The following is a 26628-nucleotide window of genomic DNA, read 5'->3' as shown; positions in this document are numbered from 1 at the left end:
CCTGAGGCTGCCGCTGCCCTCTGACGACGGCGGGCAGCCGGGAACCGAGGCTGCCAGGAGGGGACGCCGCGCAAGCTTCCGCCGGACGCCCGGCCCCGGATCCTCCGAAGGGTGATTCCATGGGGCGAACTAGTAACCCCACCAACCCACTGAGGGACTGAGCCCTGCTCCAGGCGGCCGGCACAGGGCACCCCATGTGGCCAAGGAGGGGCCCCGCCAGGCCGGGCTCCGAGGATGGCTCACAGGCCTGCAGGGCACAAGGGGGGGGGCGCAGCACGGGTTTCTGCGGAACAGACCAGCGCCCGGGCTGGCCCTCTGAGCCGAACGCTGACTTGTACAGTTTCCCTCCAGGCACGGGGGAGGGGTTGCCACCGCAGCCACGCGCGGGGACATTCCTCCGGGGTCCCAAACGCGCTGAGTGTGTGTTTGGTAGGACGGAAAACTAAGGGGCCTTTTGTGTAGAGAAGCTGACCCATCCGTGCAGTCGTGTGTCTGCCCTGGTGGGAGCTCAGGCTCTGCGGGGGCCGCTAGCCAGGGGCCCCCACGCTCCAGCCGCCCCTCGGAGCTCAGCCAGTCCGAGAGCGGGCCCCCCACGCCCCACTCCAGGTGTGCCAGGCCACAGAGCGGTGTCCGTGCGAGGCTGGGGAGGTGAGGCGTGGGGACCAGCGGCTTCCTGTAAAGACACACCAGCGACATAGAGCGGTGGCTGGACGGTTCGTCAGAAGTTCTGCACCAGGCTGAGGGTCCGGTTCTGCCCATGTCCCTAAGCACTGGTCACCCTTCCCCGGGAGCCTCTGGGGACTGCCAGCTCCCAGCGGCCAGCTCGGCCTTCTCTGATGTCTCTGGTGTGAGCCTTATTGGGACAAGGCTGCTTCCTGCTGATCAGGAGGCAAGGTCAGAGGTGTCTCCACTGGCCAGCACATGGGGCCAGGAAGGCCTTTGTTGGCGAGGCTGGGAGCCCCGGAAGTGAAGGGAAGGAGGAGGGGCGGCTGGGTCCCTGGGAGCCCACCTCCTGGCCCCGGTCCGGCCGGCCTGCCCGCAGAGGGCCAGAGGCAGGGCGCAGGAGCCGGTCCCTGAGGGAGCTGCTGCTGTCAGTGGTCCGCGCGGCCACCCGAAGGAAGAGTCTGGAGCCTGCGGGGAGTACCGTGTGTCTGCTGGGAGGTGCTCCGACTGGCCCTGGGACCCCCAAATCTCCAGCCAGCCGCAGCTACGAGACCACTTTCCACAAGAGCGTTGGCCGTGGGCCACCAAACATCAGGAGCTCTCCTCCTGGGGCTGCGTCCCCCATCGGTGACCCAGACGTCTCAGAGGTCGCCCCGGCCCCAGGCATGCAGGTGCCCCTCACCAGCCACCAGAGGGGAACACAACCCCACCTTGTCTCCGGGAGGCGAGCCCCTGCCCGGCGCTGTCCCGGAAGGAGGCTGGCCCAGTCGTGTCCCAGGCTAACCCAGACAAGGAGCAAGAACATTCTCCGCAGGGACAGCGAGTCCGTTTTAGGCCATACGGCCCTCAGTGATGGGCCGCCACAAGGTGTGGGGCCCACGGCTGACCGCAGAGTACCGTGCCGTGTGCAGCCCCCCAACACAGGCAGGCTCCGGGGAGGGACAGAACCAGCCCCCGCCGGGCACGGGCTGCGACCACCCGGGAGGGCACCAGGTGGTTCCAGGTTGTCCGGTAACGGGAATGTGCATGGGGCAGCCTGAGTCCCCGGAGGAGAAGGGAGGCAGGGGGTCCCACGAGGCAGCCCACGGCTGGGAGCCGGGAGCAGACAGAACTGGTCTGGCCCACGTGGGCCAGACCCAGCCGAGCCCTGGGCTCTGCCAGGCCCCGGGTCCTAAAGAGCAGCGATGTTGCCCGCAGACACGGTCGGGGGAAGGGACAGCGGAGGCCTGCGACGGGGCAGGAGAGGTGCGCCCCACAGCGATGTTGCCCGCAGACACGGTCGGGGGAAGGGACAGCAGAGACCTGCGACGGGGCAGGAGAGGTGCGCCCCACAGCGATGTTGCCCGCAGACACGGTCGGGGGAAGGGACAGCAGAGACCTGCGACGGGGCAGGAGAGGCGCGCCCCACAGCGATGTTGCCCGCAGACACGGTCGGGGGAAGGGACAGCAGAGACCTGCGACGGGGCAGGAGAGGCGCGCCCCACAGCGATGTTGCCCGCAGACACGGTCGGGGGAAGGGACAGCAGAGACCTGCGACGGGGCAGGAGAGGTGCGCCCCACGCTGGGGGTACCCCCAAAACACTGGGGGGCAGTGGGTGCTACAGACTAAATTCTCTTTCCCCCAAGCGCATGCCGATACCCGACCTGCTGTGTGACGGTATGAGGCGGCCCAGGCAGGAGAGCCCGCAGCTGCTGGACGGACTCTTCCGCGGGCACGGACCCACTGCAGCCACACGGCCGCCTGCAGAGCAGCCTCCCCGAGGAAGCCCGGGCACCCGGAGGCCCACAGGGAACAGCAACCCTACCATCACGGGGCCGGGTGCCCCACCTGCCCGCTGCGCACCCCTGCTCTCACCCACAGCCGGCTCTGGCTGCGGCTTCTGCCCAGGGCTCCTGAGTGTGCCCAGGGTTGCCCCCCAACAGCACCCACTGGCCAGCAGGGGCCCCTAGAGCAGGCCTGGGGGACATATGCACCCCCCACTGCGTCAGGAACGGCCCGCGGAGCCCCCGGATGATGAGGAGCAACCCACGCGCTCGCGCCCGTCAGCGTCCCCAGGGCAGCTCTGACGCCATCCAGGGAGTCGCGCCCCGGGCACCAGGCCCAAAGGAAGCCCTTCCGAGCACCTGGTAAGACACGATTCCCCCCGAGGAACCGGGAGCAGGCCTGTCTCGAACTTCTTGAAACCACCACAGAGCCCTGAGGCCAGGACCCTCAAAGGGCTGAGGGCAGGAATCCAGGAGCCCCAAGGCTAGTCCCACTATGCACAGGGGACAGGGGCCGGGCGGCAGGACGGTTTTGTTTTCCCTTCAAGGTCCCTAAGCGTCCCTTCCACACAAGCCGGCAACAGAGAAAGAGACCAGAGAACACATTTCCTGGAGGAAGTAAAAAAAGCCAATCGACCTTGATCAGTTTCTGAAGAAAAAATGACCAAAACAGCAAAGGAAAAGCAGAACAAAGATAACCGGCGTGAGTGCGAATCCCTCACTGCCAGTCAGAGGTCAGCCTGGCTTTCACGAGTGAGCGCCAGGGGACCGCGCGCTCGGGCTGGCCAGGACCACGTCGGGCACGGCAGGCACCGCGGTGATGTCAACATGATGTCAAGATGCGCCGAAGACCGAGAGCGGGACGCGGGCGGAAAGGACCGGGGCCTGTCCCAGGTAGCGGAGCCACGGCCGGCTCTGGCCGCCTCCCGATCTCCTGCGGAAGGTGCGAGGGCCAGGTCCCGAGTGGGGCAGGGGGCTGCTGGTGACCTGGGGAGCAGCAGCCCCGGCCCCAGGGCCAGGGTCCACAGGGAGATGCCGCTCGCTCCGCTGGCCGGGGGCCCATGAACAGAGACCCGCGGGGAAGGAGCATGGCCGTGGTCCTCACGTCCCAGGCCTCGGCTGGGACAGGACACCAGACAAAGCTCCGGGAAGCTGTGTCCCTCGCCCTCTCGCAAACACGCCCTGGGCACATGCAGCCCAGCTCTCTCGGAGACCACCCCGCAGGCACTTCCAGCCCTCCTGGCCGGGGTCCTGCCCCAGGAGCCCCACACTCTGACCACGCTACCTCCGCCAGCAGTGGCCCCCCATCCCTCCCTCCACGCCCCCCTCCCACCCCGGGCTGCCTGGTCACACCCACGTCACCAGCAGCTCCGGTGGTGAGACGCCACACACAGCCCCGGAGAACGCAGCACTAACTGCCCGCCCGGCCCTGCCCAAGGCCTCCAGGGCTGTGCCGCGCTCCCCAGGCCACACACCCCGACCCACACCCTGCTCTGACACTGGCTCCTCTGAGAAACAGGGGGTCGAGCCAGAAGGGTGGTTCCCCTGCCCCGAAGCCACCGGCCCCCTGCAGCCCTGCCCCTCCCCGCCCACCCAAGCCCCAGAGACGGGCCTCGGCTGCCAGCACCACCTCCTCTCCCAGACACGCCCACGCCCTCTAGCTCTCTCTTGCCCCACCCCCAGGGTCACCAGAGAAGCCCCAGCGGGGGTCCAACAAGGGGTCTGTGCCCAAACGTCCCAAAGCCTCCCGGAAAGCCTGGGTCTCGGGCTCCCCGTGTCCAGGGGTGTTCTCACCCCTCCCTCTGCTCAGGGAGCCCAGCGCCCAGCACTGAGTCATTCTCAGGCACACCCCTGCCCCCGGGGCCAGCAGGGAGCAGATTCAGGTACCGCCTGAGCTGTCACCAAGCGAGAGACAGTCACACCGAGGTCAGGTCAATGTCATGGCCTGCATCCTCCAGGGCCCAGCAGTCATCGCTCAGGACCCCTAGCTCCCCATGCAAAGCAGCGCTGTGCCCACAGCCTAAAAGAGCTAGGATGGTGCCCCACCACCAGGTCAGGGGGGCCCTGCCTCGTAGCCCGGCAGGTGAGGACCACAGCTGGACGGCGGCTGGACCCTCGCCTCTCCACGTGCCTGTGGGGGACTGTGGGCCCGCAGCCACCTGGAGCCTCGGGTCTGGGGAGAGCGCCACCGCTGTGCCCCACGACGCACACCGCCTGCCTCCCCCCGTTCAAGCAGCGCTCCGGGTGCTTCCGTCACAGTGAGACCCCCAGAGAGTACTCAGGACCCCTGCCCCAGTGGACCACACTAGAGCCCAAGACTCTCCCAGAGCTCCTGGAGGCCCCTGCGTCCCCCCCAAACCATCTGCCAGGCTGGTGTCCAGGGTGGTGCTGGAGGGCCGCGGGCAGCAGCCGGGGGACAGCAGGCTGGGCCGGCTTCCGGGGGCTGCGCCTCCAGGCAGGAAAGGCAACAGCGGCCAGGGAGCAAATCTCAAATGACAACGGGAATGCCAAGTTGGGCACCTGGCGTGGGGGGAGGGGGTGTGCAGGGACAGGGGGACGAGGCCGCGCTGGGGGCCTCAACAACCGTGAGCGCCCCTCCGGGGGCCCAGCGCAGGGCCAGCAGGATGAGAACTCCCGCCCTGGCCTCACCTTGCCCTACTGTGAGGGTCGATCTGCGGCCCAGGGTGTCGGACCGAAGCCCGCCGCCTCTGCCCTTCTCTGCTGTGCGACTCTGGGTCTGCCTGCCTGTCCCCCTGGGCCAACAGCCCCACAGTCCGGCACCAGGCTGCATGTCTCAGGAGCAGGGATCTCCCTGTCCCCTTCCTCTTCGTGGGAACTGGACTAGCGGCCGGGTGGAGGGAATTCAGCAGACGCTGTCTCCTAAAGACGGCTAATCAGACGCGCTGCTGTTTGTTGCAAACACAACGCTCCGTGCGGCGGCCCAGCGCGCGGCAACTGAAAGGAAGGGCAGTGGCGGTGGCAGAGCCTGAAGGTCTGCCTGGCTTCCTCGCCGCCGGCCAATCGCGCCGTCCCCAGAGCCCTCTCTGCCTGGAGCCACAGGCAGGCAGGTACGCGGGACATCCCAGCTTTCCAAGGACACGGGTTCCTGAGTCCCCCCAGCGGCGGCTGGCACACAGCTGTCCCCGCCCTGACAGGTCCCTGTGCTGAACGGCCGCCTGTTCTAACCGCGGAGCCCCAGCAGCCTGCCCCTCTCCCTGCAGCAGCCACGCACCCCGGAGGGGAGGGGCATTATCATCCTTTTTTGAGGAAACTATTCTCCAAGAGACAAAATAGGAATTCATCCTCTGCTAGATCTAGAAGGCGGGGGCACGGGCGCCTGGGGGGCTCAGCGGGTTAAGCCGCTGCCTTCGGCTCAGGTCATGATCTCAGGGTCCTGGGATCGAGCCCAGCATCAGGCTCTCTGCTCAGCAGGGAGCTTGCTTCCTCCTCTCTCTCTGCCGGTCTCTCTGCTGCTTGTGATCTCTGTCTGTCAAATAAATAAATAAAATCTTAAAAAAAACCAAAAAAGGCAGCGAGAGCAGGCCCTCAGTGCTGGGCAGAGGGCACAGGCGCACCCCCACCCTTACCAGCCCCTCCTGGGACACCTCTACCACGGCCCCCACAGCCGACCTGCCCCCGGCATGAGGTTTTTTTCTGCCAAGACCAACACCATGGGGGGCGCTCGGGGACTTGGTCCTCAGCAGTCCTGGGCTACAAATCAACACACTTCTGGAACCTTCCATGACCTGCCAGGGCCACAGTGACATAGTCTGGGACCCACAGATAGGTCTAGCCCATCCTCCCCGCCCCGCGCAGACCCCAGGCCTCAGCCTCTCTCTCCTCGCCGGGGACCGGCGGCAGCAGCACCCATAAGGCTGGGCAGAAAGCACGAAGACGGCCTCCGCTCCCGCGGTGCTGCCCAAGAGCCCAGCGGCTGGTGGGGAGCCTTTGTGCCCTCCCACCAGACCCTCAGCCTCCCGGACGCCCCTTCTCCTCTGCGCCGCCGCCACCACCTTCCCTCCGTGGGCCGGCTCCGAGTAGGGCCCTACTCACCCCAGCCATAGATCAGCCCCCACCCTGTCCTCACGCCTGTCTCTCGGGGACCCCACACCCACAAATGAGTTCATCATCCTGCCTCGGGATGCGTCACTGGACAAGCTCTGTGTTTGTAAACACACGGCCCGCTCGTTCCTTTCCTGCCAGAGCCGGCCAGAGAGGGGGTGCACTGGTGCCGCTCCCCAGTGCCCTCTGGACATGATCAAGCCCAAGCAAGAGCCCCCCTGCCACGGAGGACAGGCCACAGCCCAGGCCCCCGCGGGGCGCCCAGTGAATAGTGAAGCAGCTGCGGGCCAGGTCACCAGAGCCCACACCCCGGGACAGGTCTTCAGCCAAGGTGGCCCCCCTGCCAAGCACAGCCTAGCCTGGAGCAGGGGCTGAGGTGGACGGCCTGGGCCACTGTAGAGCACAGGAGGGGTCCCCAAGCCCCACTGCCTCTCCAGGCCCACTGCAGAGCACCTCCAGGCGGCCTGCACCCAGCCGTGCCCACGGTTCAGCACCACGATTCACTGACCAGAGCCCACCCCGCACGGGACACCCGGCCTGAGCCACTTCTAGGTGCCTCGGGGATGCACAGTGTCCACTCCCAGGTGGGCAGGGGTGAGCTGTGGGGCCTGAGCCAGCACAGAGCACCCCACCGAGTTCAGAAGCATGGGGACACCCGCCCTCCTGGGGCCTGGGGACACCTGCACAGAGCCGGCCCTCTCGCTGCGGTAGCTGAGGCCAGCACAAGCTCATCCAAGACCAGGGCAGGGCTAACCGGCCATGACGCAAAGACACACCCTTACGGGGCATGAGGTCAGCAGCGGTCACCCTAGAAGGTGAGCCTCAGGTTAAGTGGAAGATGCAGACGCCCCCAAGGGCACCGGTCAGAGGCTCTGACTCACGCACAATCACCCCAGCGGCCACCCAAGGGTCTGCCCTGGGGGCGTCACCACAGTGCCCTCCCCACGGAGCGGCCGTGGACAGGGAGGAGCCTGTGCCACACGGAGGAGGCCAGAGACCGTGTGGCCCCCCCAGGGCAGAGCCGGCATGTCGGAGGAGGCACAACCACACCCGGGTGGAGGGGCGGGCCTCCAAGGGCCTGCCCAGGGCTGAGGGGACAGAGACGGGGCCAGCCCCTACCAACAGGGCTCCACCGCCACAGCGGCCAGAGGGTGACAGCACGGACAGACCCCTGAACCCGCGCTGCCCACCTGGGCCCACACCGCGCGTGCAGGGGAGCGTGCTGGAGCCGTGGGACAGCCACCGAGACAGGACCCGGCCAGCTGCCACCAGCCATGGGGCCGACGAAGCACCTCCCTTTCCGCCAAGGGTAAGACCCAGCATGTAGCAGGAAAAGGCCGGACCAGGCTCCTCCCGTGGCCCACCAAGCCCACCGGACGACGTCTGTGTCCCCTGAGCTCCCTGTGGCCACGGCCACCCTGTCCCATCCTGTCCCACCACAGGGACAAAGGTGCCTCAGGGCCTCTCCTTGCACCGCAGGGTCTCGGCACCATGGCTGGGGGCGACGTGTGGCCGGGGCAGGGGCAGTGAGAAAAGGCAGTGGTGGCAGGGGCACAGAACAGCCACGGTGAGGCTGGCCACAAGAAGGGCGGTGCGCCCGCTCTCTGGTGCCTCCCACCGCCGTCTCTGCCCCTTGAGGTGCCACCGACATCATTTACCAGGCGCCCCCTCCTCCGGGGACCCACCCTGGGTGAACCAACCACAGGCCCAGGGCTGCAGCCTTGACTCCGCGGGGCGTGAAGGGCCAGGCCAGCAGCAGCTGGGCTCTGCCCGTGGACGTTGCTGACAGAGGCCCTGAGGGGCATCTGCTTCTCCCCGGGTCAGGGGCGGAGCACGGAACACGGCCTTCCTCCAGGGGCCCAGGGTCCAGTGCAGGCTGGAGACACGGCGCGACACAGAGGCCAGCACCAGACCCTGGCGCTCGCAGTGCCTGGCAGCGCCTGCCCTGCACGCCGGGGCCCTGGCACCCTGGACGTAAGTGGCCTGGGAACACTCGCACGCTGCTTTCAGGGCGAGCCCCCGATCGGCCGCCGAGCCGCGTGACCATGGGAGCCGACGACGCACAGGCCAGGCCGCGGCCAGCAGCTCCACGCACTTGCCACGCTCTGTGCCAAGTCCACGCTCCGCCCGGCGCCTCCCGCGGGGACGCACAGATGTCCGGGGGCCAGGCCGGCTGCAGTGCTGCGCGAGACTCGTGGAGCCCGACGCGGGGGGCCCAGGTGCCCGGCAGCCAGTGCTCCCCACCCTGCCCGCCAGCCTCTGAGCGCCCGTCGCCGTGTGCCCGCTCCAGGAGGACCCCTGAGACTGACCCACCACAGGGTCGAAAAGACTGTCCTTCCCCACTGTAGAGCCGCTCGCTGGACCTGTCCCCCCCCGCCCCGCACCACGGACACTCTCTGTCCTCCGTCCTGCTGGTGGGACGGCCAGCGCGTCGGGCAGAAGCAGGGGTGGGTGCCAGATCCCAAGAGGTGCCTGAGGGGTCCCCACTGAGCTCACAGGCCCGTAGGCACCGCACGGGACCACACACGTGCCCCAGCAGACCCCCTGCTCAGGCCCTTTACAGCAGCTGCTCCCTTCCTCACAGAAGCCCGCTCTGCGCGGGAGGCACGGAGGCAGACACGCGGCCCGGGCGTGCACACGTACGCACACGTATGCACACACACGTGCGGGCGGGCTGAAGTGGGCTTCCGTAAGGCGCGGTGACGGCGCACAGTCGCCCCACAGACCTCACAGCTCGCAGGCTGCAGAGCCGGCTTCCACCCTCTCCCCCAGAGCAGACTTGATCCTTCAGACGCCGCAAGCACCGGGTCCACTCTCAGAGCCTGCCCCCCCCATGCCCACATCTGACAGCCCCAGCCACGGGCCAAGTTCACCGCTGGTGCGGCCCATGGTCCAGCCTGCCCCGCTCCCCCAGCACACACCCCCAAGAAGAGCGACGCCGGCTTCCTCCCAACGTGAAACAGAACCCACAGTCCGGAGCAGAGCCCCTCCATTCAGCTCCAGGAGCGTTCACCATAGCCCCTCAACGTCTGTGCCGGGCTGGGGCAGGGCTGAGAGACGGCACCTTCGCCGCCAGCTGCAGTGGCCCTCGTGCGGGCTACAGGGGCAGCGGCACGTGGACAGAAGTAGAAGGAAGGGCTGAAAACTGCCGACCGTTACAGGCACACGCGAACCCTGCCCAGCCCGCGCTCACCACGACCCCCCTGTGGTCACTACACACGCACCGCGATGGGAGAACACACAGCACGGGGCAGGGGCAACCACCAGACCGAGGGCGTGGACACGGCCCAGCACTGCAGAGTTGGAAAGCCCAACCCTGACCACGGCAGTATCAGGAGAAAGCCACGCGTGGACACCAGAGAGGGGGTCGCAAAGCCGCCGGGGAGGACAGACCTTCAGATGACTCTCCCCGGATAACAGCTGACTTCTCGAGAGCAGAACCGAGCTCAGTCAGGGGCTGCACTGTCCATGTGCGGAGCGGAGGTGCCGCCTGCACCCACCCCCAGGACACCCTCCAGAAACCAGGGCAAGCGTCCTGAGAACACAAAGAGTTAGCTACCGACACACCCTCACTAAAGCAAACCCTAAAGATGCATCTTCAGACATTAAAGGGAGAAAGCCATTCCAAGTTCCGAGCTGCCGAGGAATGAAGAGAAGTGGGGAGCTTCGAGGGTAACCCGGCACACCCAAGGCGAAGGGACAACAACGCCTCGTGGGCTCAGCAGGACAATTAATGCTGAACACGGTGCATGAGCAGGAAAGGGTTGGGTCAAAATAACAGGTTCTGGGGTCCGTCCCCGCGTCTGTCGGGAATAGGATAAAGATAAATTAACTCTGAAATATAGCCAGCATGGGGGCGCCTGGGGGCTCGGTCAGGGAAGCCTCCGACTCTGGGTTCCAGCTCAGGTCGTGATCTCAGGGTCACGAGACCGACCCGCGGGGTGCGGCGCTGGGCGCGCTGGCTGTGGCGCCTGCGTGGGATCCTGTCCCTCCGCTCCTTCCCCACGGAACACGAGCAGCTGCGAATCACAAAGTCGCCACCGAAGAGACAGAAACGCTGCCGGATTTCAGACTGATATACGAGGCGGAAGCAGAATAAGGGAAAAATCAGTGGGAGATACGGGAAGACAAGAGAGAAGCAGGAAATAACAAGCACAGAAATAAAATGATAGATATAAACCCAAACATCAATAATTTTGATAAATGACAACAGACGGAAAGTTCTAGCTAAAAACTTAAGCTTGTCGGATTGAACGGAAATGGATTCCAGATCCGCGGCGACGAACCAAAAGCACATGTGGCGTATGGACGCGGGGTCTGACCAAAAGGACGGGAAAGAAGGAGGCAGACGCCACCAGAGCCTCCATCACCAGCGCGCACGGCCGGAAGGACAGCACGACCTGAGTCACATGTGCCTGAAGTTCCAAGACCTGGGAGCTGTTTTTTTGTTTGTTTTTCAGATTTTATTTATTTATTTGACACAGAGACAGAGATCACAGGTAGGCAGAGGCAGGCAGAGAGAGAGGAGGAAGCAGGCTCCCGGCTGAGCAGAGAGCCCGATGCGGGGCTCGATCCCAGGACCCTGAGACCATGACCTGAGCCGAAGGCAGCGGCTCAACCCACGGAGCCACGCAGGCGCCCCACGGGGAGGTGCTCTAACCAAGCGGGTGTGCCTGAGAACGCGGTTTCAGACGACAGAACTCGGAGAGAAACGAGTCCGTCCCGCACCAGGTCAGGTTTCCACGCTCCTGGCGCAGACAGAAAGGGGAACAGAGCTCCGACCTCAGCGCAGCAGGCCTGCTGTGCGCGGAGAGACCTCACACACCGTGTCACACCCCGTCCACTGCCAGACACACATCCCTGGTCAGCACAAACAGAGCAGGCTCGGAAACGGCTCAGACGGAGCCAGAAGGCACGTTCCGAAAACCCTAAGGACCCGCCGCCACACCGAGCGCCTTCTCCGCCCGCAGCGCGACTGAGAGAGGAGCCGTGGGAAGCTCACGGGACAGTAACTGGAAAAGACCCCACGTGTCTGTCTATCGAGAAACTCCGCAAATCCCGACAGATTAAAGAAAGAGCGCGGGAGATTGAAAGAAATACGTGTATGTTCAGGGGAGCGACCGTCCACGTCAAAGCTTGTGCGGGAGGAAACAAGGAGGAACTAAGGCGCGTCTGTCCTCGGGACCGAGAACCAGCAGCAGAAGCCGCAGGACACAAACACGGCTTCCCTCCCCACAGGGAGGGGCCGGGAGCGCGGCCGAGCGCCCCACCCCCGGCCGCCCGCACGAGCAATGGAGGAACCGAAGGGCACGGCACACGATCAGTTGCACAACTTGGTCCCAATAAACCTGAAAATCTGGACAAAGCGGACAAATTCTCAGGAATACATATTTTGCAAGAAGCTAGCTCGGGCGGGGCGAGCGCCCTATGCCCGCTGACAGCCCTGAACCCAGGCTGTACTGCCCACAGAGCAGCCCTACGGTACGGTGACTTCCCGGGAGACTTTCCCCAAACCCTCCGAGGGCGCACGGTTCCAGGCTCGCCGCAACGACCCACAGCACAGCGGACGAGCCCTTGCTCTGAAGCACATCCCTGGGGTATCGCAGACCCTACGCATCCACACACGAGGCCCCGGTCGCGATCACCGGAGCCCACCAGCAAGCAAGAAGGGTGGCACTGCGTGACCTCCTCCGGGACGGAAGGTCCGCGTAACGCTAGAAAACCATCTCCCTGAGGTGACCCTACGTGACATGACAGCGGGTCAAGGAAAGTCACAGGACACTCAGAAGTGTTTACGACACCCGTCTGTCATGCTGACACCCACGCCCGTCGGGCACAGGAGTGGTCAGACGGCTGGCAGTCCTGCACGGCGGTGTGGCGAGCGGCACGGCCCCAGCCGTGAGCCCACCGCAGGGCACCGCGGCTCCTCCCGAACCCGACAGGTGCCCACCTCCCCACGGCTGCTCCTCTGGAAGACAAACGGCGACAAGCGACTTCCCAAGTCCTGCCCTGGACGGGCGGTCACAGCGGCTCTGAGCCCCAGAGCCTCCAACTGCCAACAACCCGGCCGCTTGCTGAGAGCTGCGGCACCGGGTGCCACGCCGTGGGATGGGGGGAGCTGTGGAGTCCCCGGGAGCTGCATGCCACCGGCGCCAGGCTGGGAACCGCAGGACCGGCCTGCAGGCGCAGAGCAGTGCATCGTCTCGCTGGGATGTGGCTGGCGGGCACAGCATCGCCAAAACAGGCACTGCTGGCTGGACATCCCTCTAGCACGCAGACCCACAACCAGGACCCGCAAACACACTAAGGATGCACACAAGGAGTTTGTACAAGATTTGAGGGAACAACACGCACAGGAGAGGACGGGCGGCCTCAGAGCATTCAGAAACTGGCGACTAATGTCCAGCAGGAGTAGGAAGCTCACGGTGTAAAAGGACCCAGAACCTGCTGAGATGCAGGGTGGGGGCCCAGGAGGCTGCCTGGGGAACCCCAGCAGCGGGGCACGCCCAGGAGGCGGCTGGGAACGGTGGGACACAGCTGCCGATGGTCACTGGGGAGGAGCACTGCCGGGAGGCTTCCTCGAGGATACCACGCAGTCGGGCCTCCCTCGAGGTACAGCCCTGACCCCTGGCAGTAGGCCCTGTGGGGAGCAGGGAGCTTGCCACCACGATCAGAAGGGCCGAGCAGGGAACAAGAGCCAGCCCAGCCGAAGGCAGGGGCACAGACCCTGCAGACCGGCACGAAATTCACATCGTTGTAAGAAGACTGTCCAGCACTTCTGGCCGGGCAGGGATTACCGTCCCCTGAAGACGATGCTGAGACTCAAGTCCAGGAGAAAAACAAAAATGAGAAGCAAAAAGAAAACTTGGCCGAAGAAGTGACAAGGACGTGCAAGCGGCCTGCGTTAGTGATCAGAGGGATTCAAATTAAAGCCACAACACCACTTCACGCCCACCACACTGGCAAAAATTAAAAGCCAGGCGAAACCTTGGCAAGAATGCAGCGCTGGGGACGGGCGTCCCCGCCAGCGGGGGCTGGCGCGACCGCGCTCCGCGAAGCAGCCCGGTGTCACACTGATCACAGCCCCCAAACCCCACTACGGGCCGGTGCTGACGCCAGGCCGGCCGCCCACGGCTACACACGCGCAGAGGACTGGCACTCGGGTGCCGACCGCAGCACAGACGAAACTGGCCGCCGCCTGGACACAAGCCCCAGGTCCCCTTACAGTAGGGACTGCCGTTCCGCAGGGACCACACGGCAGGGACAGCCACTGGCGCAACATCACTCCAAAACGTAAAGACCGGGCCAAACCAAGACACTCACACGGATAGAGGGAGTGTGACCCCTTCCACAGAAAGTCCCAGGAGCCAGCTGAGAACAGCCCGTCCGAGGGCTCGCACGCGCAGGAGGCACAGGCAAGGGACGAGCACCCCCTCTCAGGGAGGGTCTCTGCTCTCCAGTAAAGTAGGGGCACATCCGCTCCAACCAACGTTCTGGACGGTCAACCCGTCAACTCTGCCGGCCTACCCTGACCACTCGATGGCCCTGGGGCATCACCATGCCACCCCCACCCCACATCCCACCCAGGCAGAGCCATGGAGCTCCCAACCCCAGCCCTGTCCCGCCAGCCCCCACACCCCCCCCCACACCCTCCCCCAACACTCACTGGAGTGGACGTCCCAGACCAGCTCCAGGAGGGGCAGGCCACGCCCCAAAGGCAGCTCCTACCTCCTGGCCTCTCCTGCTACCACCCCCCAGCACCCCCAGGTAAATGTCAGGAAGCCGCTGAGGAGGGGCAGCAAAGATGGGCTACTGTCTGCACCCCCCTTCTGGGGACACTTGGAGTAGCAAGGGGGCAGTGACACAGGAGGCAAGGCGGGGGACAGGTGTGGTGGACTGGGTGGTGGTGGTGGTGACAACGCAGAGGGGACAGACAAAAGCATGGGGGGTGAGGGGGAAAAGTCCTCAGGGATCCCCGGCTGTGAGTCTCGACTCTAAGGCAAATGCCCAGGATGGGCAAGGGTAAGGAGGCTGGGCCCGGGGAGATGCTCCTCAGCTTGGCTGCGAGCCCAGAGGCTCCCCAGAGAAGAGGGAAGCAGGTGCACCCGGAGTCCTCCGCCGCAAGCCCTGTTAACGCTGACCCTCAGGTCGCACAGGAGGCCCCATACAGATGGGCGGGTGTGTTAAGGGCCCAGTCTGTCCACTTGGCACAGCAGTGCTCTGACCTCCCAGCCCCGCACTCGTGGTGGGCAAGCCCCACGGACCGGAACCCCAACACCTCACCCCGTGACACCTGCAGGATGAGCCTGCATGTGGTCCCCCGGCAGCTCACCACCCAGTTCCTGTGCCTGGACGGCGCTCCTGAGGCCCTCACCCACGGAGCGCTCTTGAGGTCTGGTGTCCACTCAGAACAGACTCTGGTGCGAGTCCGGCCCCTCCTCAGCTTGAGGGCTCCATCATGGGGGACCACCGAGTCAGGAAGAAACCAAGAGAGCCCCAAGCTGCCAAGAGAAACGCAGCTGCCCGTCCGAGTGGACTTGATCTGGCTAGAGCACTGGCCTGTGGGCTAGAGCTCCGCCAGCTCCTCCCACCGGGGTCCAGGCACTTCTTGGCCAAGGGAGCGGGCAGTCTTTCACCGAGGCGGAATTGACAGCCCGGGGCAAAGTGCCCTGCTCATGGACGCGCAGGTGTCTCTAACTCGGAAGCCTGCTGCAAGCAGGTAAGGGGCCAGCAGGACCGAGCAGGTGTCCGCGAGACCACGAGTAAAGAGGCGTGTGCTGGGTGAAACCGTACAATCCTGGTCCCAGCCCGAGTTGTTCCCCGGACACGGCGGGCCCGCGGGTCACTCTCAGGACGCCCAGCTTGACAGGGTGGCTGGCCGCAGGAGGAAATCTGACAGCGGTGGAGAGAGCAGACACCTGAGCCAACCCCACCAGCGCCGCAGCCGTGGACAGGTGCATGACGCCGCCCGGGAGCCCAAGCAGGTGAGCGCCCTGCGCCTCGGAGGAGCCGGCGTCACTCCCTCCCGCGGCGCCAGGACCTCGGGGGCCCTCCACGCGCCAGAGGTCGCTCCCACAGAAGGCGCACGCCCGAGAGGGGGGCGCAAACGCGAGGCCCCGGCTGGGGGACCCCGGGCGGACGGTCCCGTGTGCGGGTCCTGGGTCAACCGTCCTGGGTGGGGGCCCGGGGTGCCAGGTCCCGGCGCGCGGTCCCGGGCGCGCGGACTCTGGGCGCAGGTCCCGGGGGACGGCCGGCTGCACTGTCCCGGCTGCCCCCTCCGCGCGCGAGGGCCCGGGTGGGGTCCCGGGTGGGGTCCCCGGTGGGGACGGCCCCGGGGCGCAGGTCCCCGAGCGACAGTGCGGGGCGGGGACCCCGGGCGCAGGTCCCTAGCGGACGGGGCCCGGCGGCCCGTCCCGGGCGGGGACGACGCAGTGCGCAGGGCCCGGGCGGGCGGCCCCGGGCGGGCGGTCCGGGCGCGGGTCCCCGGCGTCCGGCAGGTGCGCGCGGGAACAAAGCGGCCGGGCGGCGGCGTACCTGGGCACGCAGCTGGGGCTGGAGCCGTCCACCTCCCAGGTGGCGAACAGGTTCATGGGCACCGGCGTGTTGAGCGCGGCGGGCGCGCCGGCCAGGCCCAGGCGGCCCCGCTCGGCCATGGCGCCGGCCCCGCCGCTCCCTCGGCGGCCTGGGCTGCGGCCGGGCCGCGGACGCGCGGCGGCGGGCGGGCGGGCGGGCGGGCCGGGCGCGCGGAGGGCGGCGGCGCGGTCACATGGCTGCCGGCGGCGGGGACGGCCGGGCGGGCGGCGGACAGGCCCGCGGGCGGCAACCAGGCTGCGGCCGCCCCGCCCCGCGCCGCGCGCCCCGCCCCGCCCCGCGCGGCCCCGCGCCGCGCGCCCCGCCCCCGCCCCGCCGCCGCCGCCGATTGGCTGGGCGGGCGCGCGCTCGCCGCCTCGAGCCCAATCGCGGCCCGCGGAGCGCTCGCCGGAAGTGCGGGGACGCGCGCGCTCCCTCCGGCGACCCGCGTTCGCCCCGGCCCGCGGCCCGCGAGAGCGCGCGTCGCGCCTGCGCACCGGCCCCGCCCCGCCCGCTCCGCCCCCCGGGAGCCGCCGAGCGGGACCCCGCACGTCCTCTTTCCCCTCTTCCGGGGGCCCGTGCGCCCCACGCGCTCCCGCGTCCCTGGCCGCCCGCTGCCGCCCAGCACCCCGCCCCGCGCGCCCCGTGTCGCCACGCCCCGACCCCGGGGCCTCCGCCGGTCCCGCCCCCCGCTCCCTGACCCTGCCCTCGGGGTCCCCGGAACCGCCGCCCCTCCGGTCCCCGGAGGCTCCCCGACCCCGCAGAGTGTCCGTGCGCCCCCGCGCCCACACCGCGGGCCTCGGGTGCCCCCGCCCCCCACCCCGGGCCCGGCGGACCGCGGCCGGGGGTCCTGCGTGCGGGGCCGCCGGGGCGCCGCGACCGGCCGGGGCGTGCGGCTGACCCTCGGCCGGCCCCCGCCGCAGCGCGCTCCCCGCCGAGCCCCTGCCACCCGGCAGTGGGACCGTGGACGGCAAGCCTCCGGGGCGGGGCGGGGCGGGGCGGCTCCCGGCCCCGGGGCTCGCCGTGCCCTTGGGGACCCAGGCTGGTGGGAGGCCGTGACCAGGGCGACCCACTGGGCCCGCGTTTCAGGGAAGGTGGGGAAAGGCCCCCAAGAAAGGCCATCTAGATGTGGGGGCCCAGGGAAAAGTGTCCTGTCCCATCGTTTTGGCGGTGGTTCCGGTCGGTCACCAGTTGCTGCCCTGGGAGGTGGGACAAGCTTTTCTGACGTCGTTTCTTTGTACCCGCGCTGTCACTGCACGCTTGTCTTTCCTTCCCTGTCTGTGTTTTGTTGTGCACAAGTGGTTTGCTTGAAACAAGTCCCGTCCAAGCAAACCCTCCTTCCTGGCCCTGGGGCTCCGCCATCTGGGGTGCCGCTGCGGACCCCATGCCGCTGCCTCCCTGCGAGGCCGGGCCCTCCAGCTGTGGCTCGCTCTGCAGCTGCAAACAGCCAGGCCACACTTGGGAGAGAACAAGAGGATCTGTGTTCTGCACACGCTCCTGCCCCCAGGGGTGGCTCGGCGAAAGCCCAGAGGGCCTGTGTGTCCTCAACCAGCTGACGACTACTGGGTATGGTCACAGAGAGCTGGGCCTGCCAGGCAGAGCGCCTGGGGCCCTCCTGCCTATGAGGTGGGGAAGGGGATGTGACCGAGTTCAGGGAGCACGTGGCAGTCCCTGGTGAGGACAGGCAGCCTTTGGTGGGCGGGCAGGAGATAGACAGCCTTTGACCTCAGCGCTTGGCACGCCGCGCTGCGGGACAGGGCGAGGAGGACGGGCACTTGGGGACCTGACACTCCAGGTCCATGTGTGCCAGCGTCGCGCCCAGACAAGGAATATGGTGGGGGCCATGTGAGGAAATATGGGGTGACCACGCCAAGCAAATGGAGGCTTGACACCAGCCATTCTAGTAAAGCCGCACACTCCCAGCATTTCGAGCCATTCTGGGATGTGACAGTCCTGTCCCCCTTCCCATTTGACTCCTGAGGAAACTGAGGCACGGACGTTATGCAGCTACTATGGGAGGGGACCCGGGTGTGAGTCCCACCGTCTGGCCCAGAGCCACCCCTGGTGGGCACCATGGTGGAAATTCTTAAATGCTTTAGTCAGGGAGGCAGAGAGAGAACACCCCACCCTGTGCCCTCTACCTGTGACGCTGTCTGTGCAGCTTTTTAAAGCAGGGGTATGAACCCCACAGGGTTCGTGGGGATGAGATTGTGGCTTTTTGGGTTTTCCAAGTTTCCTACAGTGGTGATCAGAGATACTTTTTGGCAGAACCTGTTATTTGCGTGGTTATTCTCAGAGTTGGAAATGAGTCTGTGTTCATCTTCCCCTTGTGGACTGTCCCAGGATGGGCGCCTTCAGAGCTGGGAGGGCGTCCCTCCGTGCAAGCTGGCATGCCGCCACACACACACACACACCCCGATGCTTTATGGCGGCTGCATCTTTATAGACAGGAACTTAGTACAAGAGGAACTTCTCCGGACAGCCGGGGCAGCTGGGTGTGGTTGGGGAGGAATCCTCGAGGACTGGTTGTCCAAAACCTTGGAGCTCCAGAAGGGCTCCGTGACGACCTTTCCTGAGGACCTGACAGTCGGCTGGAACTTTCCTGGTCTGCCACCGTTTTTTAAAATGAATTAAAGCCTCGGGTTTCCAACTGGTGTGATGGACTCATGCTGTGTCGCAGACAGGAAGGGTCAGGCTCAAAGCCCCTTTTATGCCCCACCCCCCACTATCACTGAGAGCCCCTGTGCCTGCAGGTGAGGGCTCTGGGGTTTCTGCTTGGACAGTACGGACTTCTGGCTCTTTGGAAACTCATTCATCTCTTCAGCCTGACTTAAGATTAGACCACCCAGGTGTGGGAACATGATGAGGCACCGGGCAGGTGTGGACCCTGCTGGCAAGAGGTTCCCTTATGGGCGAGGGGGCTGCCAGGCTCCCCTTGGTCCAGGAACTGAGCATGCATCTTTCCTTCAGAAGAGACACGGGATCATGGGCACAGTTGGCAACAGAGGGCGCGCTGGTGGCAGACCTCTGCTGTGCTCACGGGTGTTACACCCCAACACAGCATCAGGGGGGCAGCTCAGCCTCTCGGGTCGGTGGTCTCCTGTAGGACCCGGGCACTGGCCAGCTGGATGACCTCTGCCTGGTCCGGCCAGCAGCTTTGCCAGCCTTCTCTGCTCTTCCCAGGAGCCAGGCTGAGGAGGCCACCCTCGCTGGAACCAGTGCTTGTCTAGTGTCTGCTCCCGGCAGGAGGACAGGACTTTGAAACTCCTGCACGTGGCCTGCGTCCCAAACACCTCCCTGGTTGGAACAGCGGTGTGCCCGAGCCACATTGCCGAGGTGGGCACAGAAACTCTTGGCACAGAAGGCACAGCAGGCCTCCAGGAGCAGCCAGGGAAGCAGGCCTCCTACAGGGAGAGGAAGAGTGGTCGCCAGGGACACAGGCAGCCTCCTGACGCAGGGCAGGTGCACAGGGGACGGTGTGACTGGGAAGGCGGGCTGCTAGCCCCCGGGGTGTGTCTGAGACACTCCAGGAGGACTGGAGTGGGGAGTGGGCTCTTGGTGCACGAGCTCAGAGCACCACTTACCCGTCTGTGGCCGCTCCTGAGCCATTAGCCTCCACCGCGCAGCACATGGCAGGGAACTCTCTCACGGTTGAGGCCAAAGATTCAGATATTGGCTCATTTGTTCACTTAATAAATGATGATCAAGCCAGTTTCAAACCCCGAGAACCCAGGAAAGAAAACACAGAAGAGCTCTTACCCTCGGGGAGCTTACCTTCTCCCAAACAGGGACTCTGAAAGGTCAGCCTACACATAAAAACGCGGCACCTGTGGGTGGGGGCAGTATCACGGGGGGGGGGGTGAGACGGGAGAGTCTGTAAGGGTCGGTGAATGGGTTACGACAGTAGATCAGGGTCTGCTGAAGGCGAAATCGGTGAAGCAGGAGACGGAGCTGGAGAAATTCACCGGACTGCAGCGCGGACAGAAATCCGGGAAGAGAGGAGAAAGGTGTGGGGGCAGGGGTGAAGGTGTCTGATGCATTCACCCGCGGTTCTGGAACAAAAGGAACAGGGTGACGGAGTCGGGGGAGTGCATGGAGGCCATCTCACCCCCGGGACGGTCAGCCGAGCAGCGCTGGGAGCTGGGACGGAGCGTTCGAGCAGGAGAGCAGAGCATGGAGGGCCCAGCCAGAGCCCGTGCTGGGCAGGGAGGTGGGCGGAGGGGCAGGGGGAGGACCCCATCGGCCACAGCCGGGGCTTCACTCTCCCCCCAAGTGGGCTACCTCCACAGACTTCCCACGGCGGGGACGGGCCGCTCGCTCCCTGCTTCCGCGGCAGCCCGGTCGTTCTGGGGAGAAGGGGCTCCGGAGGCCCAAGTGGGTGGAGGAGACCCTGGGGGGCATGGACAGAGAGGGGGCAGGGAGGGGTGGGTATGACTGCGGGTTTTAACGCGCGAATAGGCTGGACGCGGGAGGTGAGGGTGCGGGCGCCCACGAACTTGGCGGCCACCATGTTGCTCGTGCAGCCGGTGACAGCTGGCGGTCTCAGTGGGCCGTGTTGATAGAGACCACAGCGTACCTGGGAAAGTGCTTCCAGCGAGCACTCCACCTGGAGCAAAGTGCGGGGAGGGCAAGTCATAGACACCTGGACGGAGGGAGCGGCAGGGCCCTGAGCAGCCCCCGAAGGCTGACCCACCTAGAAGCCCAGAGACAAGGGACCCCTACTCGGCAGGGGGAGTCGCTCCCTGCACATCTGCTGAGTGGCCAGGTGGGTGAGGAGGAGCTCACGGAGGAGACGGTGAGCCAAGGGGTGCCGCCCCATCCCCCAAAACACCGGCAGGAAAGCTGGGATCCTGTTCAGAGGAGCAGAAGCAAAATAAAATACCTGGGAACAAACTTGGTCAAAGTTAGAAAGTGTTAAAATTCTGCTGAGGAAAGTAAGAGAGGTTTACTCAGTCCTAACTTGAACCTGAACTGTGACCTACACAAAATGTCGATTTGCATGTAGTCCCATTAATTCTCAGATGTACGCGGGACCCTGAGTGCGAGCCTATGGCCAGGACGCGTTTGCAGAAGAGGGAGGCGGGGCTGCATTGACCTAAAGGATGGAGTGACGGGTGTCAGGAAGTAGGGACCAGCTGGGGGCGGGGGGGGGGGGACGCTGAGAGCCAAGAATGCGCCTCAGGCACTCGGGAACCCAGGGGGTGGACACAGCTGCACGGGGATTATCAGGGAAAGATGGGTTCCCCCAAAAATGCTGTGGGACGACAGGCTGGACTCAAAAAAACAAAAACAAAAACAACTTAATCTTTACCTCGCTTTTTACACCAAAATAAATTCCAGACGGAGCAAGAATTTAATCTTGAAACATGAAACAATAAAGGCTCTAGAAAAAAACTGGAAAGAACGCTTTATATGTTTTTAGTAAGCAGGGTTTTTTTAAGCCAACCACAAAGCCCTAAAAGAGGAGACTCACCATTTTGTTCATGTTCCCAAAAAAAAGCCAAAAGACCACAAACTTGGAAAATTTGCAAAAGATATAGCAAAAGAATTTTTTTAACCCCTAAAGAGCTCTTGCAAATCAGTAAGTAAAAAAAAAAAAGAACCAAGTAGAAAAATCTGCAAAAGATAGGACCCCCGTTTCACAGCCAGTATTAAAAATTAAATTATATAATGGGGTGCCTGGGTGGCGCAGTGGGCTAAGCCTCTGCCTTCGGCTCAGGTCATGATCTCAGGGTCCTGGGATCGAGCCCCGCATCGGGCTCTCTGCTCAGCGGGGAGCCTGCTTCCTCCTCTCTCTCTGTCTGCCTCTCTGCCTGCTTGTGATCTCTCTCTGTCAAATAAATAAATAAAATCTTTTAAAAAAATTAAATTATATAAATTTATAATCACGAAATATAAAGGTATAAAAAATTAAATTATATAAATTTATAATCACGAAATATAAAGGTAATAAACACACCGGAGTCGTGCCGCTAAGCGTAATGCATTCTTAGGACGCTCTGTGCTCCTCGTGTGTTTGCGTCTGGCGAAAATGCCGCTGGCCGCACTCCCTGAGCTCATGTGCGGAGTGCCCCTGGGCAGCTGGAAGTCGGCCACGTGGGAGGGTCTACGCCGCAGACGCCGGCAAACCCCCGGGGAGGGGGCAAGGGCCCGAGTCATTGCTTTCCTTCGGCGGCCATGGCTAGGAACCTCATGCTTCGCAGGTCTTGCTGCCGGAGCTCCCGCAGGACTCGTGATGGTCTACTTTCCGGAAGCTTCTCCCCTCCAAACAAATCCTGTCCCAAGAGCGTTGAACGCCCCGTGGCAGATGCTTCACTTCCCAGGACAAAACACAAAGGTTGTGAAACAAAGACATCGGGGTGCCCCGTGGTCGGCAGGAGCAGCACAAGCGTCTGGAGAAGAGCTTACTCCCTCCTCCCGCGCCAAGCACCTTTCTGGAGTTATCCTCGCCCCCAAACCCACCATGTCAAGCCGCCGCCCGAGATCCCAGATCGCGCACCAGGTCCCTCCTCCAGCAGAAAATGAGCAAAGGACACCCCCGCTTTCCTCTGATGACGGCAGTCTTGGCTAGAAGGAGGGACGTGGACCGGGCACACTCGAGAGGGTATGAAGCACTCTCAGACTTTATGTCTGCACAGGCCACGGCCTCTGTCCGTCCACTCTGTCCACTGCCAGGTCCCTCTCACTTCGCAGCGACCGGAGGCTCCCACCCCTTCCTGAAGGCCCCTGGCTCCTCCCACCAATGGCCACCCACCCCTCCTCTCCTTCCGGCCAGGAGATGGAGCGTCCTTGGTGGCTTTTCTTTCGAACAGCTTCGCTACCGTAGAATTCGCCGTAACAGAACCCGTGGGGCACCTGGGCGGGTCAGTGTATTGAGGATCTGACTCATGATGTCGGCTCAGGTCCTGATCTCAGCGTGTCGAGGTTGAGCCCGCACCGGGCTCTGCACTGGGTGTGGCATCCGCTTAAGGACGTCGACCAGAACCCACCCACTGGGAGGGGACGATCAAACCATCTCCGTACCTTTGTAAAGTTGTGCAGCCACCACCTGCTTTCTGTCTCCACAGATGTGCCTTTTCTGGACGTTTCTCCCAAATGGAAGTAGGCGGTATGTGACCCTCTCACTCAGCGAGGGGCTCCCGCGGTTCCTTCCCGCGGCCCTGGGAGTGCTTTGTTCCTCTGACGACCAGCCCAGCGCCGTCCCGTCGCAGACATGTGCCGCCTTCTGCCCGTCCGTTCACCGGCTGGAGGACGTGGGTTTGCTTCCAGCGGCAACTACAAGGCCGAATGCCGCCGTGAACATCCGTGAACGAGTCTTCGTGGGGACCCGGGTTTTCCCTCGGGTGGACTCCTGCAAGAGCAGCTTCGGAGTCCGCGAACTCTTGACCAGCGAGACTCGTGGAGAAACTTGATGAAACGGCGGTCTTCTTCCAGAGTGACCTCACCGTTTTCCCTTTTCACCAGCAACCTGTGAGCGTTCCTGTTGCTTCTCGTCCTCAGCGGCACTCGCTGCCTGTCTTTTTCACTGTACTGCGGTTGCCAAACACTATCGCCTTGTGGTCTGACGTGCACTTCCCTGGCAAACGATGATCCGAGCATCTCTCCCTGTGCTTCTTGGCCCTTTGTGTGCTTCTTTGCTGACATGTCTCAGATCTCTTAGTTGGGATGCTCACATTTGTGTTACTGAATTGTAAGAGTTCTTTCTGTATTCTGGAAAGGAGCTATCCGTCAGACTGTAATTTGCAAATATTTCTCCAATCTGTGGCTTGTATTTTCATCTTATTAATGCTGTTTTTGGAAAAGCAAAGTTTTAAATTTTGGTGAAGTTCAACTAGTCAGTTGTTTCCTTTATGGTTTTGGTGCCAGATTCATGAACTCTTTACCCAAACAAAGGTTCTGGAGATGGTGGTTCTGGTACTTTCTCTAGGGACTCTTCGGGATTTTCTACATGTAGATACTGTGCTCACCTTCCTGTCCAGTCTACACGCCCTGCTGCCACTGTGTTTTTTCCCCCGAATTTTTATTGTTTTATTTTAGTTCCGGTATGTTACATTGAGAAGCAGTATTATGTTTCAGGTGTATGAGGCAGCGGTCCTGCCGTTCTGTACAGCCCTCGGTGCTCCTCGTGGGCAGCGCACTCTCAATCCTTCCCTGTCTCACCTTCCTCCGGCGGACAGCTGTCTCTTCTCGACACTTGAGTCTGCCTTTCCTGTTCTTCTCCTGTTTAATTAGATGTTTTGTTTCTTAAGTTCCAGATATGAGCAGAATCATCAGTCTTTGTCTTTCTCTGACTGCCTTCCTTCGTACTCTCCAGCTCCGTCTAACCTGTGCTGCTCCAAATGGGAAGATTTTGTTCTTTTTCTGGCTGGATGATACTCTGTTGTCTGTCTACACCACCTTTTCCGTACCCACTCATGTATCAGTGGACACTCGGGCTGCTTCCACAGATTGCCTGTTGTAGATAATGCCGCTATACACACAAGCATGTATGCTCGTGAATTAGTGTTTCTGTATTTGGGGGCAAATACTCAGTAGTAGTACAATTACTGGGTCATAGGGTAATTCTGTTTTTCCAGAGTGGCTGCACCAGCTTGCATTCCCACCAACAGTGTAGGAGGGCTCCCCTTTCTCCGCATCCTCACCAGCATCTGTCATTTCCTGACTTGTTGATTTTAGCCATTCTGACTGGTGTGAGGTGATATCTCATTGTGGTTTGGATTTGTATTTCCCTGATGCCGAGTGATGTGGAGCCCTTCTTCACGTGTCTGTTGGCCGTTTTTACATCTTCTTTGGAAAAGTGTCTGTTCATGCCTTTCACCCATTTTTAAATTGGATTATTTGGGTTTTGGGGTGTTGAGTTATATAAGTTCTTTATAGATCTTGATTACTAATCCTTTATTGGCTATGGCACTTGTAAATGTTTTCTCCCATTCTGTCAGTTGTCTTTTACTTTTGTTGACTGTTTCCTTTGCTGTGAAGAAACTTTTCGTTTTGTTGAAGTCCCAATAGTTCATTTTTGCTTTTGCTTCCTTTGCCTCAGGAGACATACTTGGTGAGAATGTGTAAGCTGATGTCGAAGAGGTTACTGCCCGTGTTCTCCTCTAGGATTTTGATGGCGTCTTATCACACACTTAGGTCTTTCATTGAATTGGAATTTATTTTTGTGTGTGGTGTAAGAGAGTGGCCCGGTTTCATTCTTCTGCATGTTGCTGTCCAGTTTCCCAACACCATTTCTGGAAGGGGCTGTCTTTTTCCCTTTGGATATTCTTTCCCACGTTGTTGAAGATAAATTGACCGTATAACTATGGGCTCCCTTCTGGGTTCTCTATTCTGTTCCCTTGATCTGTGTGTCTGTTTTTGTGCTGGCACCATGCTGTCTTGATCACTGTACCTTTGTAATAGATAGAACTTGAAATCCAGAATCGTGATGCCTCCAGCTTTGCTTTTCTTTCTCAATATTGCTTTGGCTATTCAGGGTCTTTTGTGGTTCCCTGCACATTTTAGGATTGTTTATTCCAGCCCCATGAAAAATGCTGTTGGCAATTTTGATCGGGATGGCATAGAAAGTGCAGATTGCTCAGGGCAGTGTAGACATTTCAGGGATGCTAGTTCTTCTGCTCCGTCATGTGCTGCCATCATCTCGAGCCACTGCACTGGAGGCACAGAGTGACATAAAAGGGGGAGAAAGAGAACCGACAGTCCGCTGTCCCTCGGGCAGCCTCAGGGCTGTACCTCTACCATCTCTTTCTCAACATATATACTTTTTTTTCCTCCAAAATCTGGGCTGAAGTACACGGACTGGGTTTTTTTCACCTAATAACACACCATGAGCATTTTTTAAATCCTTGACTGCTTCTCTGGAGTGTAGCTTTCAATAGCCTTTTGGTGTCTGTGATGTGGAAATACTATAACGTGTTTACCCAGGTGTCCCTGCGGTGCATTTAGACCAACACCATATATGTGGCAAAGCATTACCAGCATCTGATTAAAACAGTCAATTATTCCCTAAAACGTTAGTAAGGGCTACGGGAAGGAGGAGCTTGTATTGTCACTATTAAGAGAATTTGGTTACGCTCTGACAAAACGCAGGAGGAAACCCAGAAAGCTCTGGGACTGTTCATGCTCCGGGAGTTAAGGGAAGGTCCGTCCCCCAAACAGCGAACAACACAACAAAATGCATCTTGTGGTGAGAGCTGGGTGGGACCTGCGTCTGTTCTCACCTCTCCCTTGGGACAGAGCCTTCCATTGAGGGCTGGACACAAGACCCACGCCCCAGAGGGGAAGCCCCCTTTCTCAGCTTTCCAGTGGACACTACGGGCATATGCCCGGCTTGTGAAGGACTATGTGACTGTGTGTCAGCGACACCTTGTTTCTCAGTGAGGAGACGGATCCAAAGACGGTGACGGAGGAGGGTGGGGACCCCTTTGTGTGTCGGCACAACTGGCCACAGGCGCCCGGGTCAGACATTCCTCCTGGGGCGGGTGGGGGTGGGGGGCTCCCGGGGAGACCGGCATGTGGGTGGGGGGCTCTGTGAAGGGGGTGGCCGTCCCAGGGTGCTGGGCCCCGTCC

At 62.5% G+C, this 26628-nt stretch overlaps 1 protein-coding gene across 6 annotated transcripts in view; it reads right to left on the bottom strand.

Annotated features, from left to right (window-relative positions):
- PACS2 (phosphofurin acidic cluster sorting protein 2) overlaps positions 1 to 16199 on the bottom strand; it is a 53148-nt gene extending 36949 nt beyond the window's left edge. For 3 of the 6 annotated variants that reach the window (XM_032341572.1, XM_032341574.1, XM_032341575.1), the window contains exon 1: positions 16024 to 16195. In XM_032341572.1, the coding sequence (XP_032197463.1) occupies positions 16024 to 16142 (119 nt within the window). In that variant the 5' untranslated portion in view covers positions 16143 to 16195. Of the gene's footprint in view, positions 1 to 16023 lie in introns of all 6 variants that reach the window. The other 3 variants (XM_032341576.1, XM_032341577.1, XM_032341573.1) reach the window with 3 other exon arrangements.
- Positions 16200 to 26628: the final 10429 nt, after the last annotated feature.

Source organism: Mustela erminea, chromosome 5 (assembly GCF_009829155.1).
Source record: "Mustela erminea isolate mMusErm1 chromosome 5, mMusErm1.Pri, whole genome shotgun sequence".
Classification (NCBI taxonomy): Eukaryota; Metazoa; Chordata; class Mammalia; order Carnivora; family Mustelidae; genus Mustela; species Mustela erminea.
This window is presented reverse-complemented; position numbering and strand designations above follow the sequence as displayed.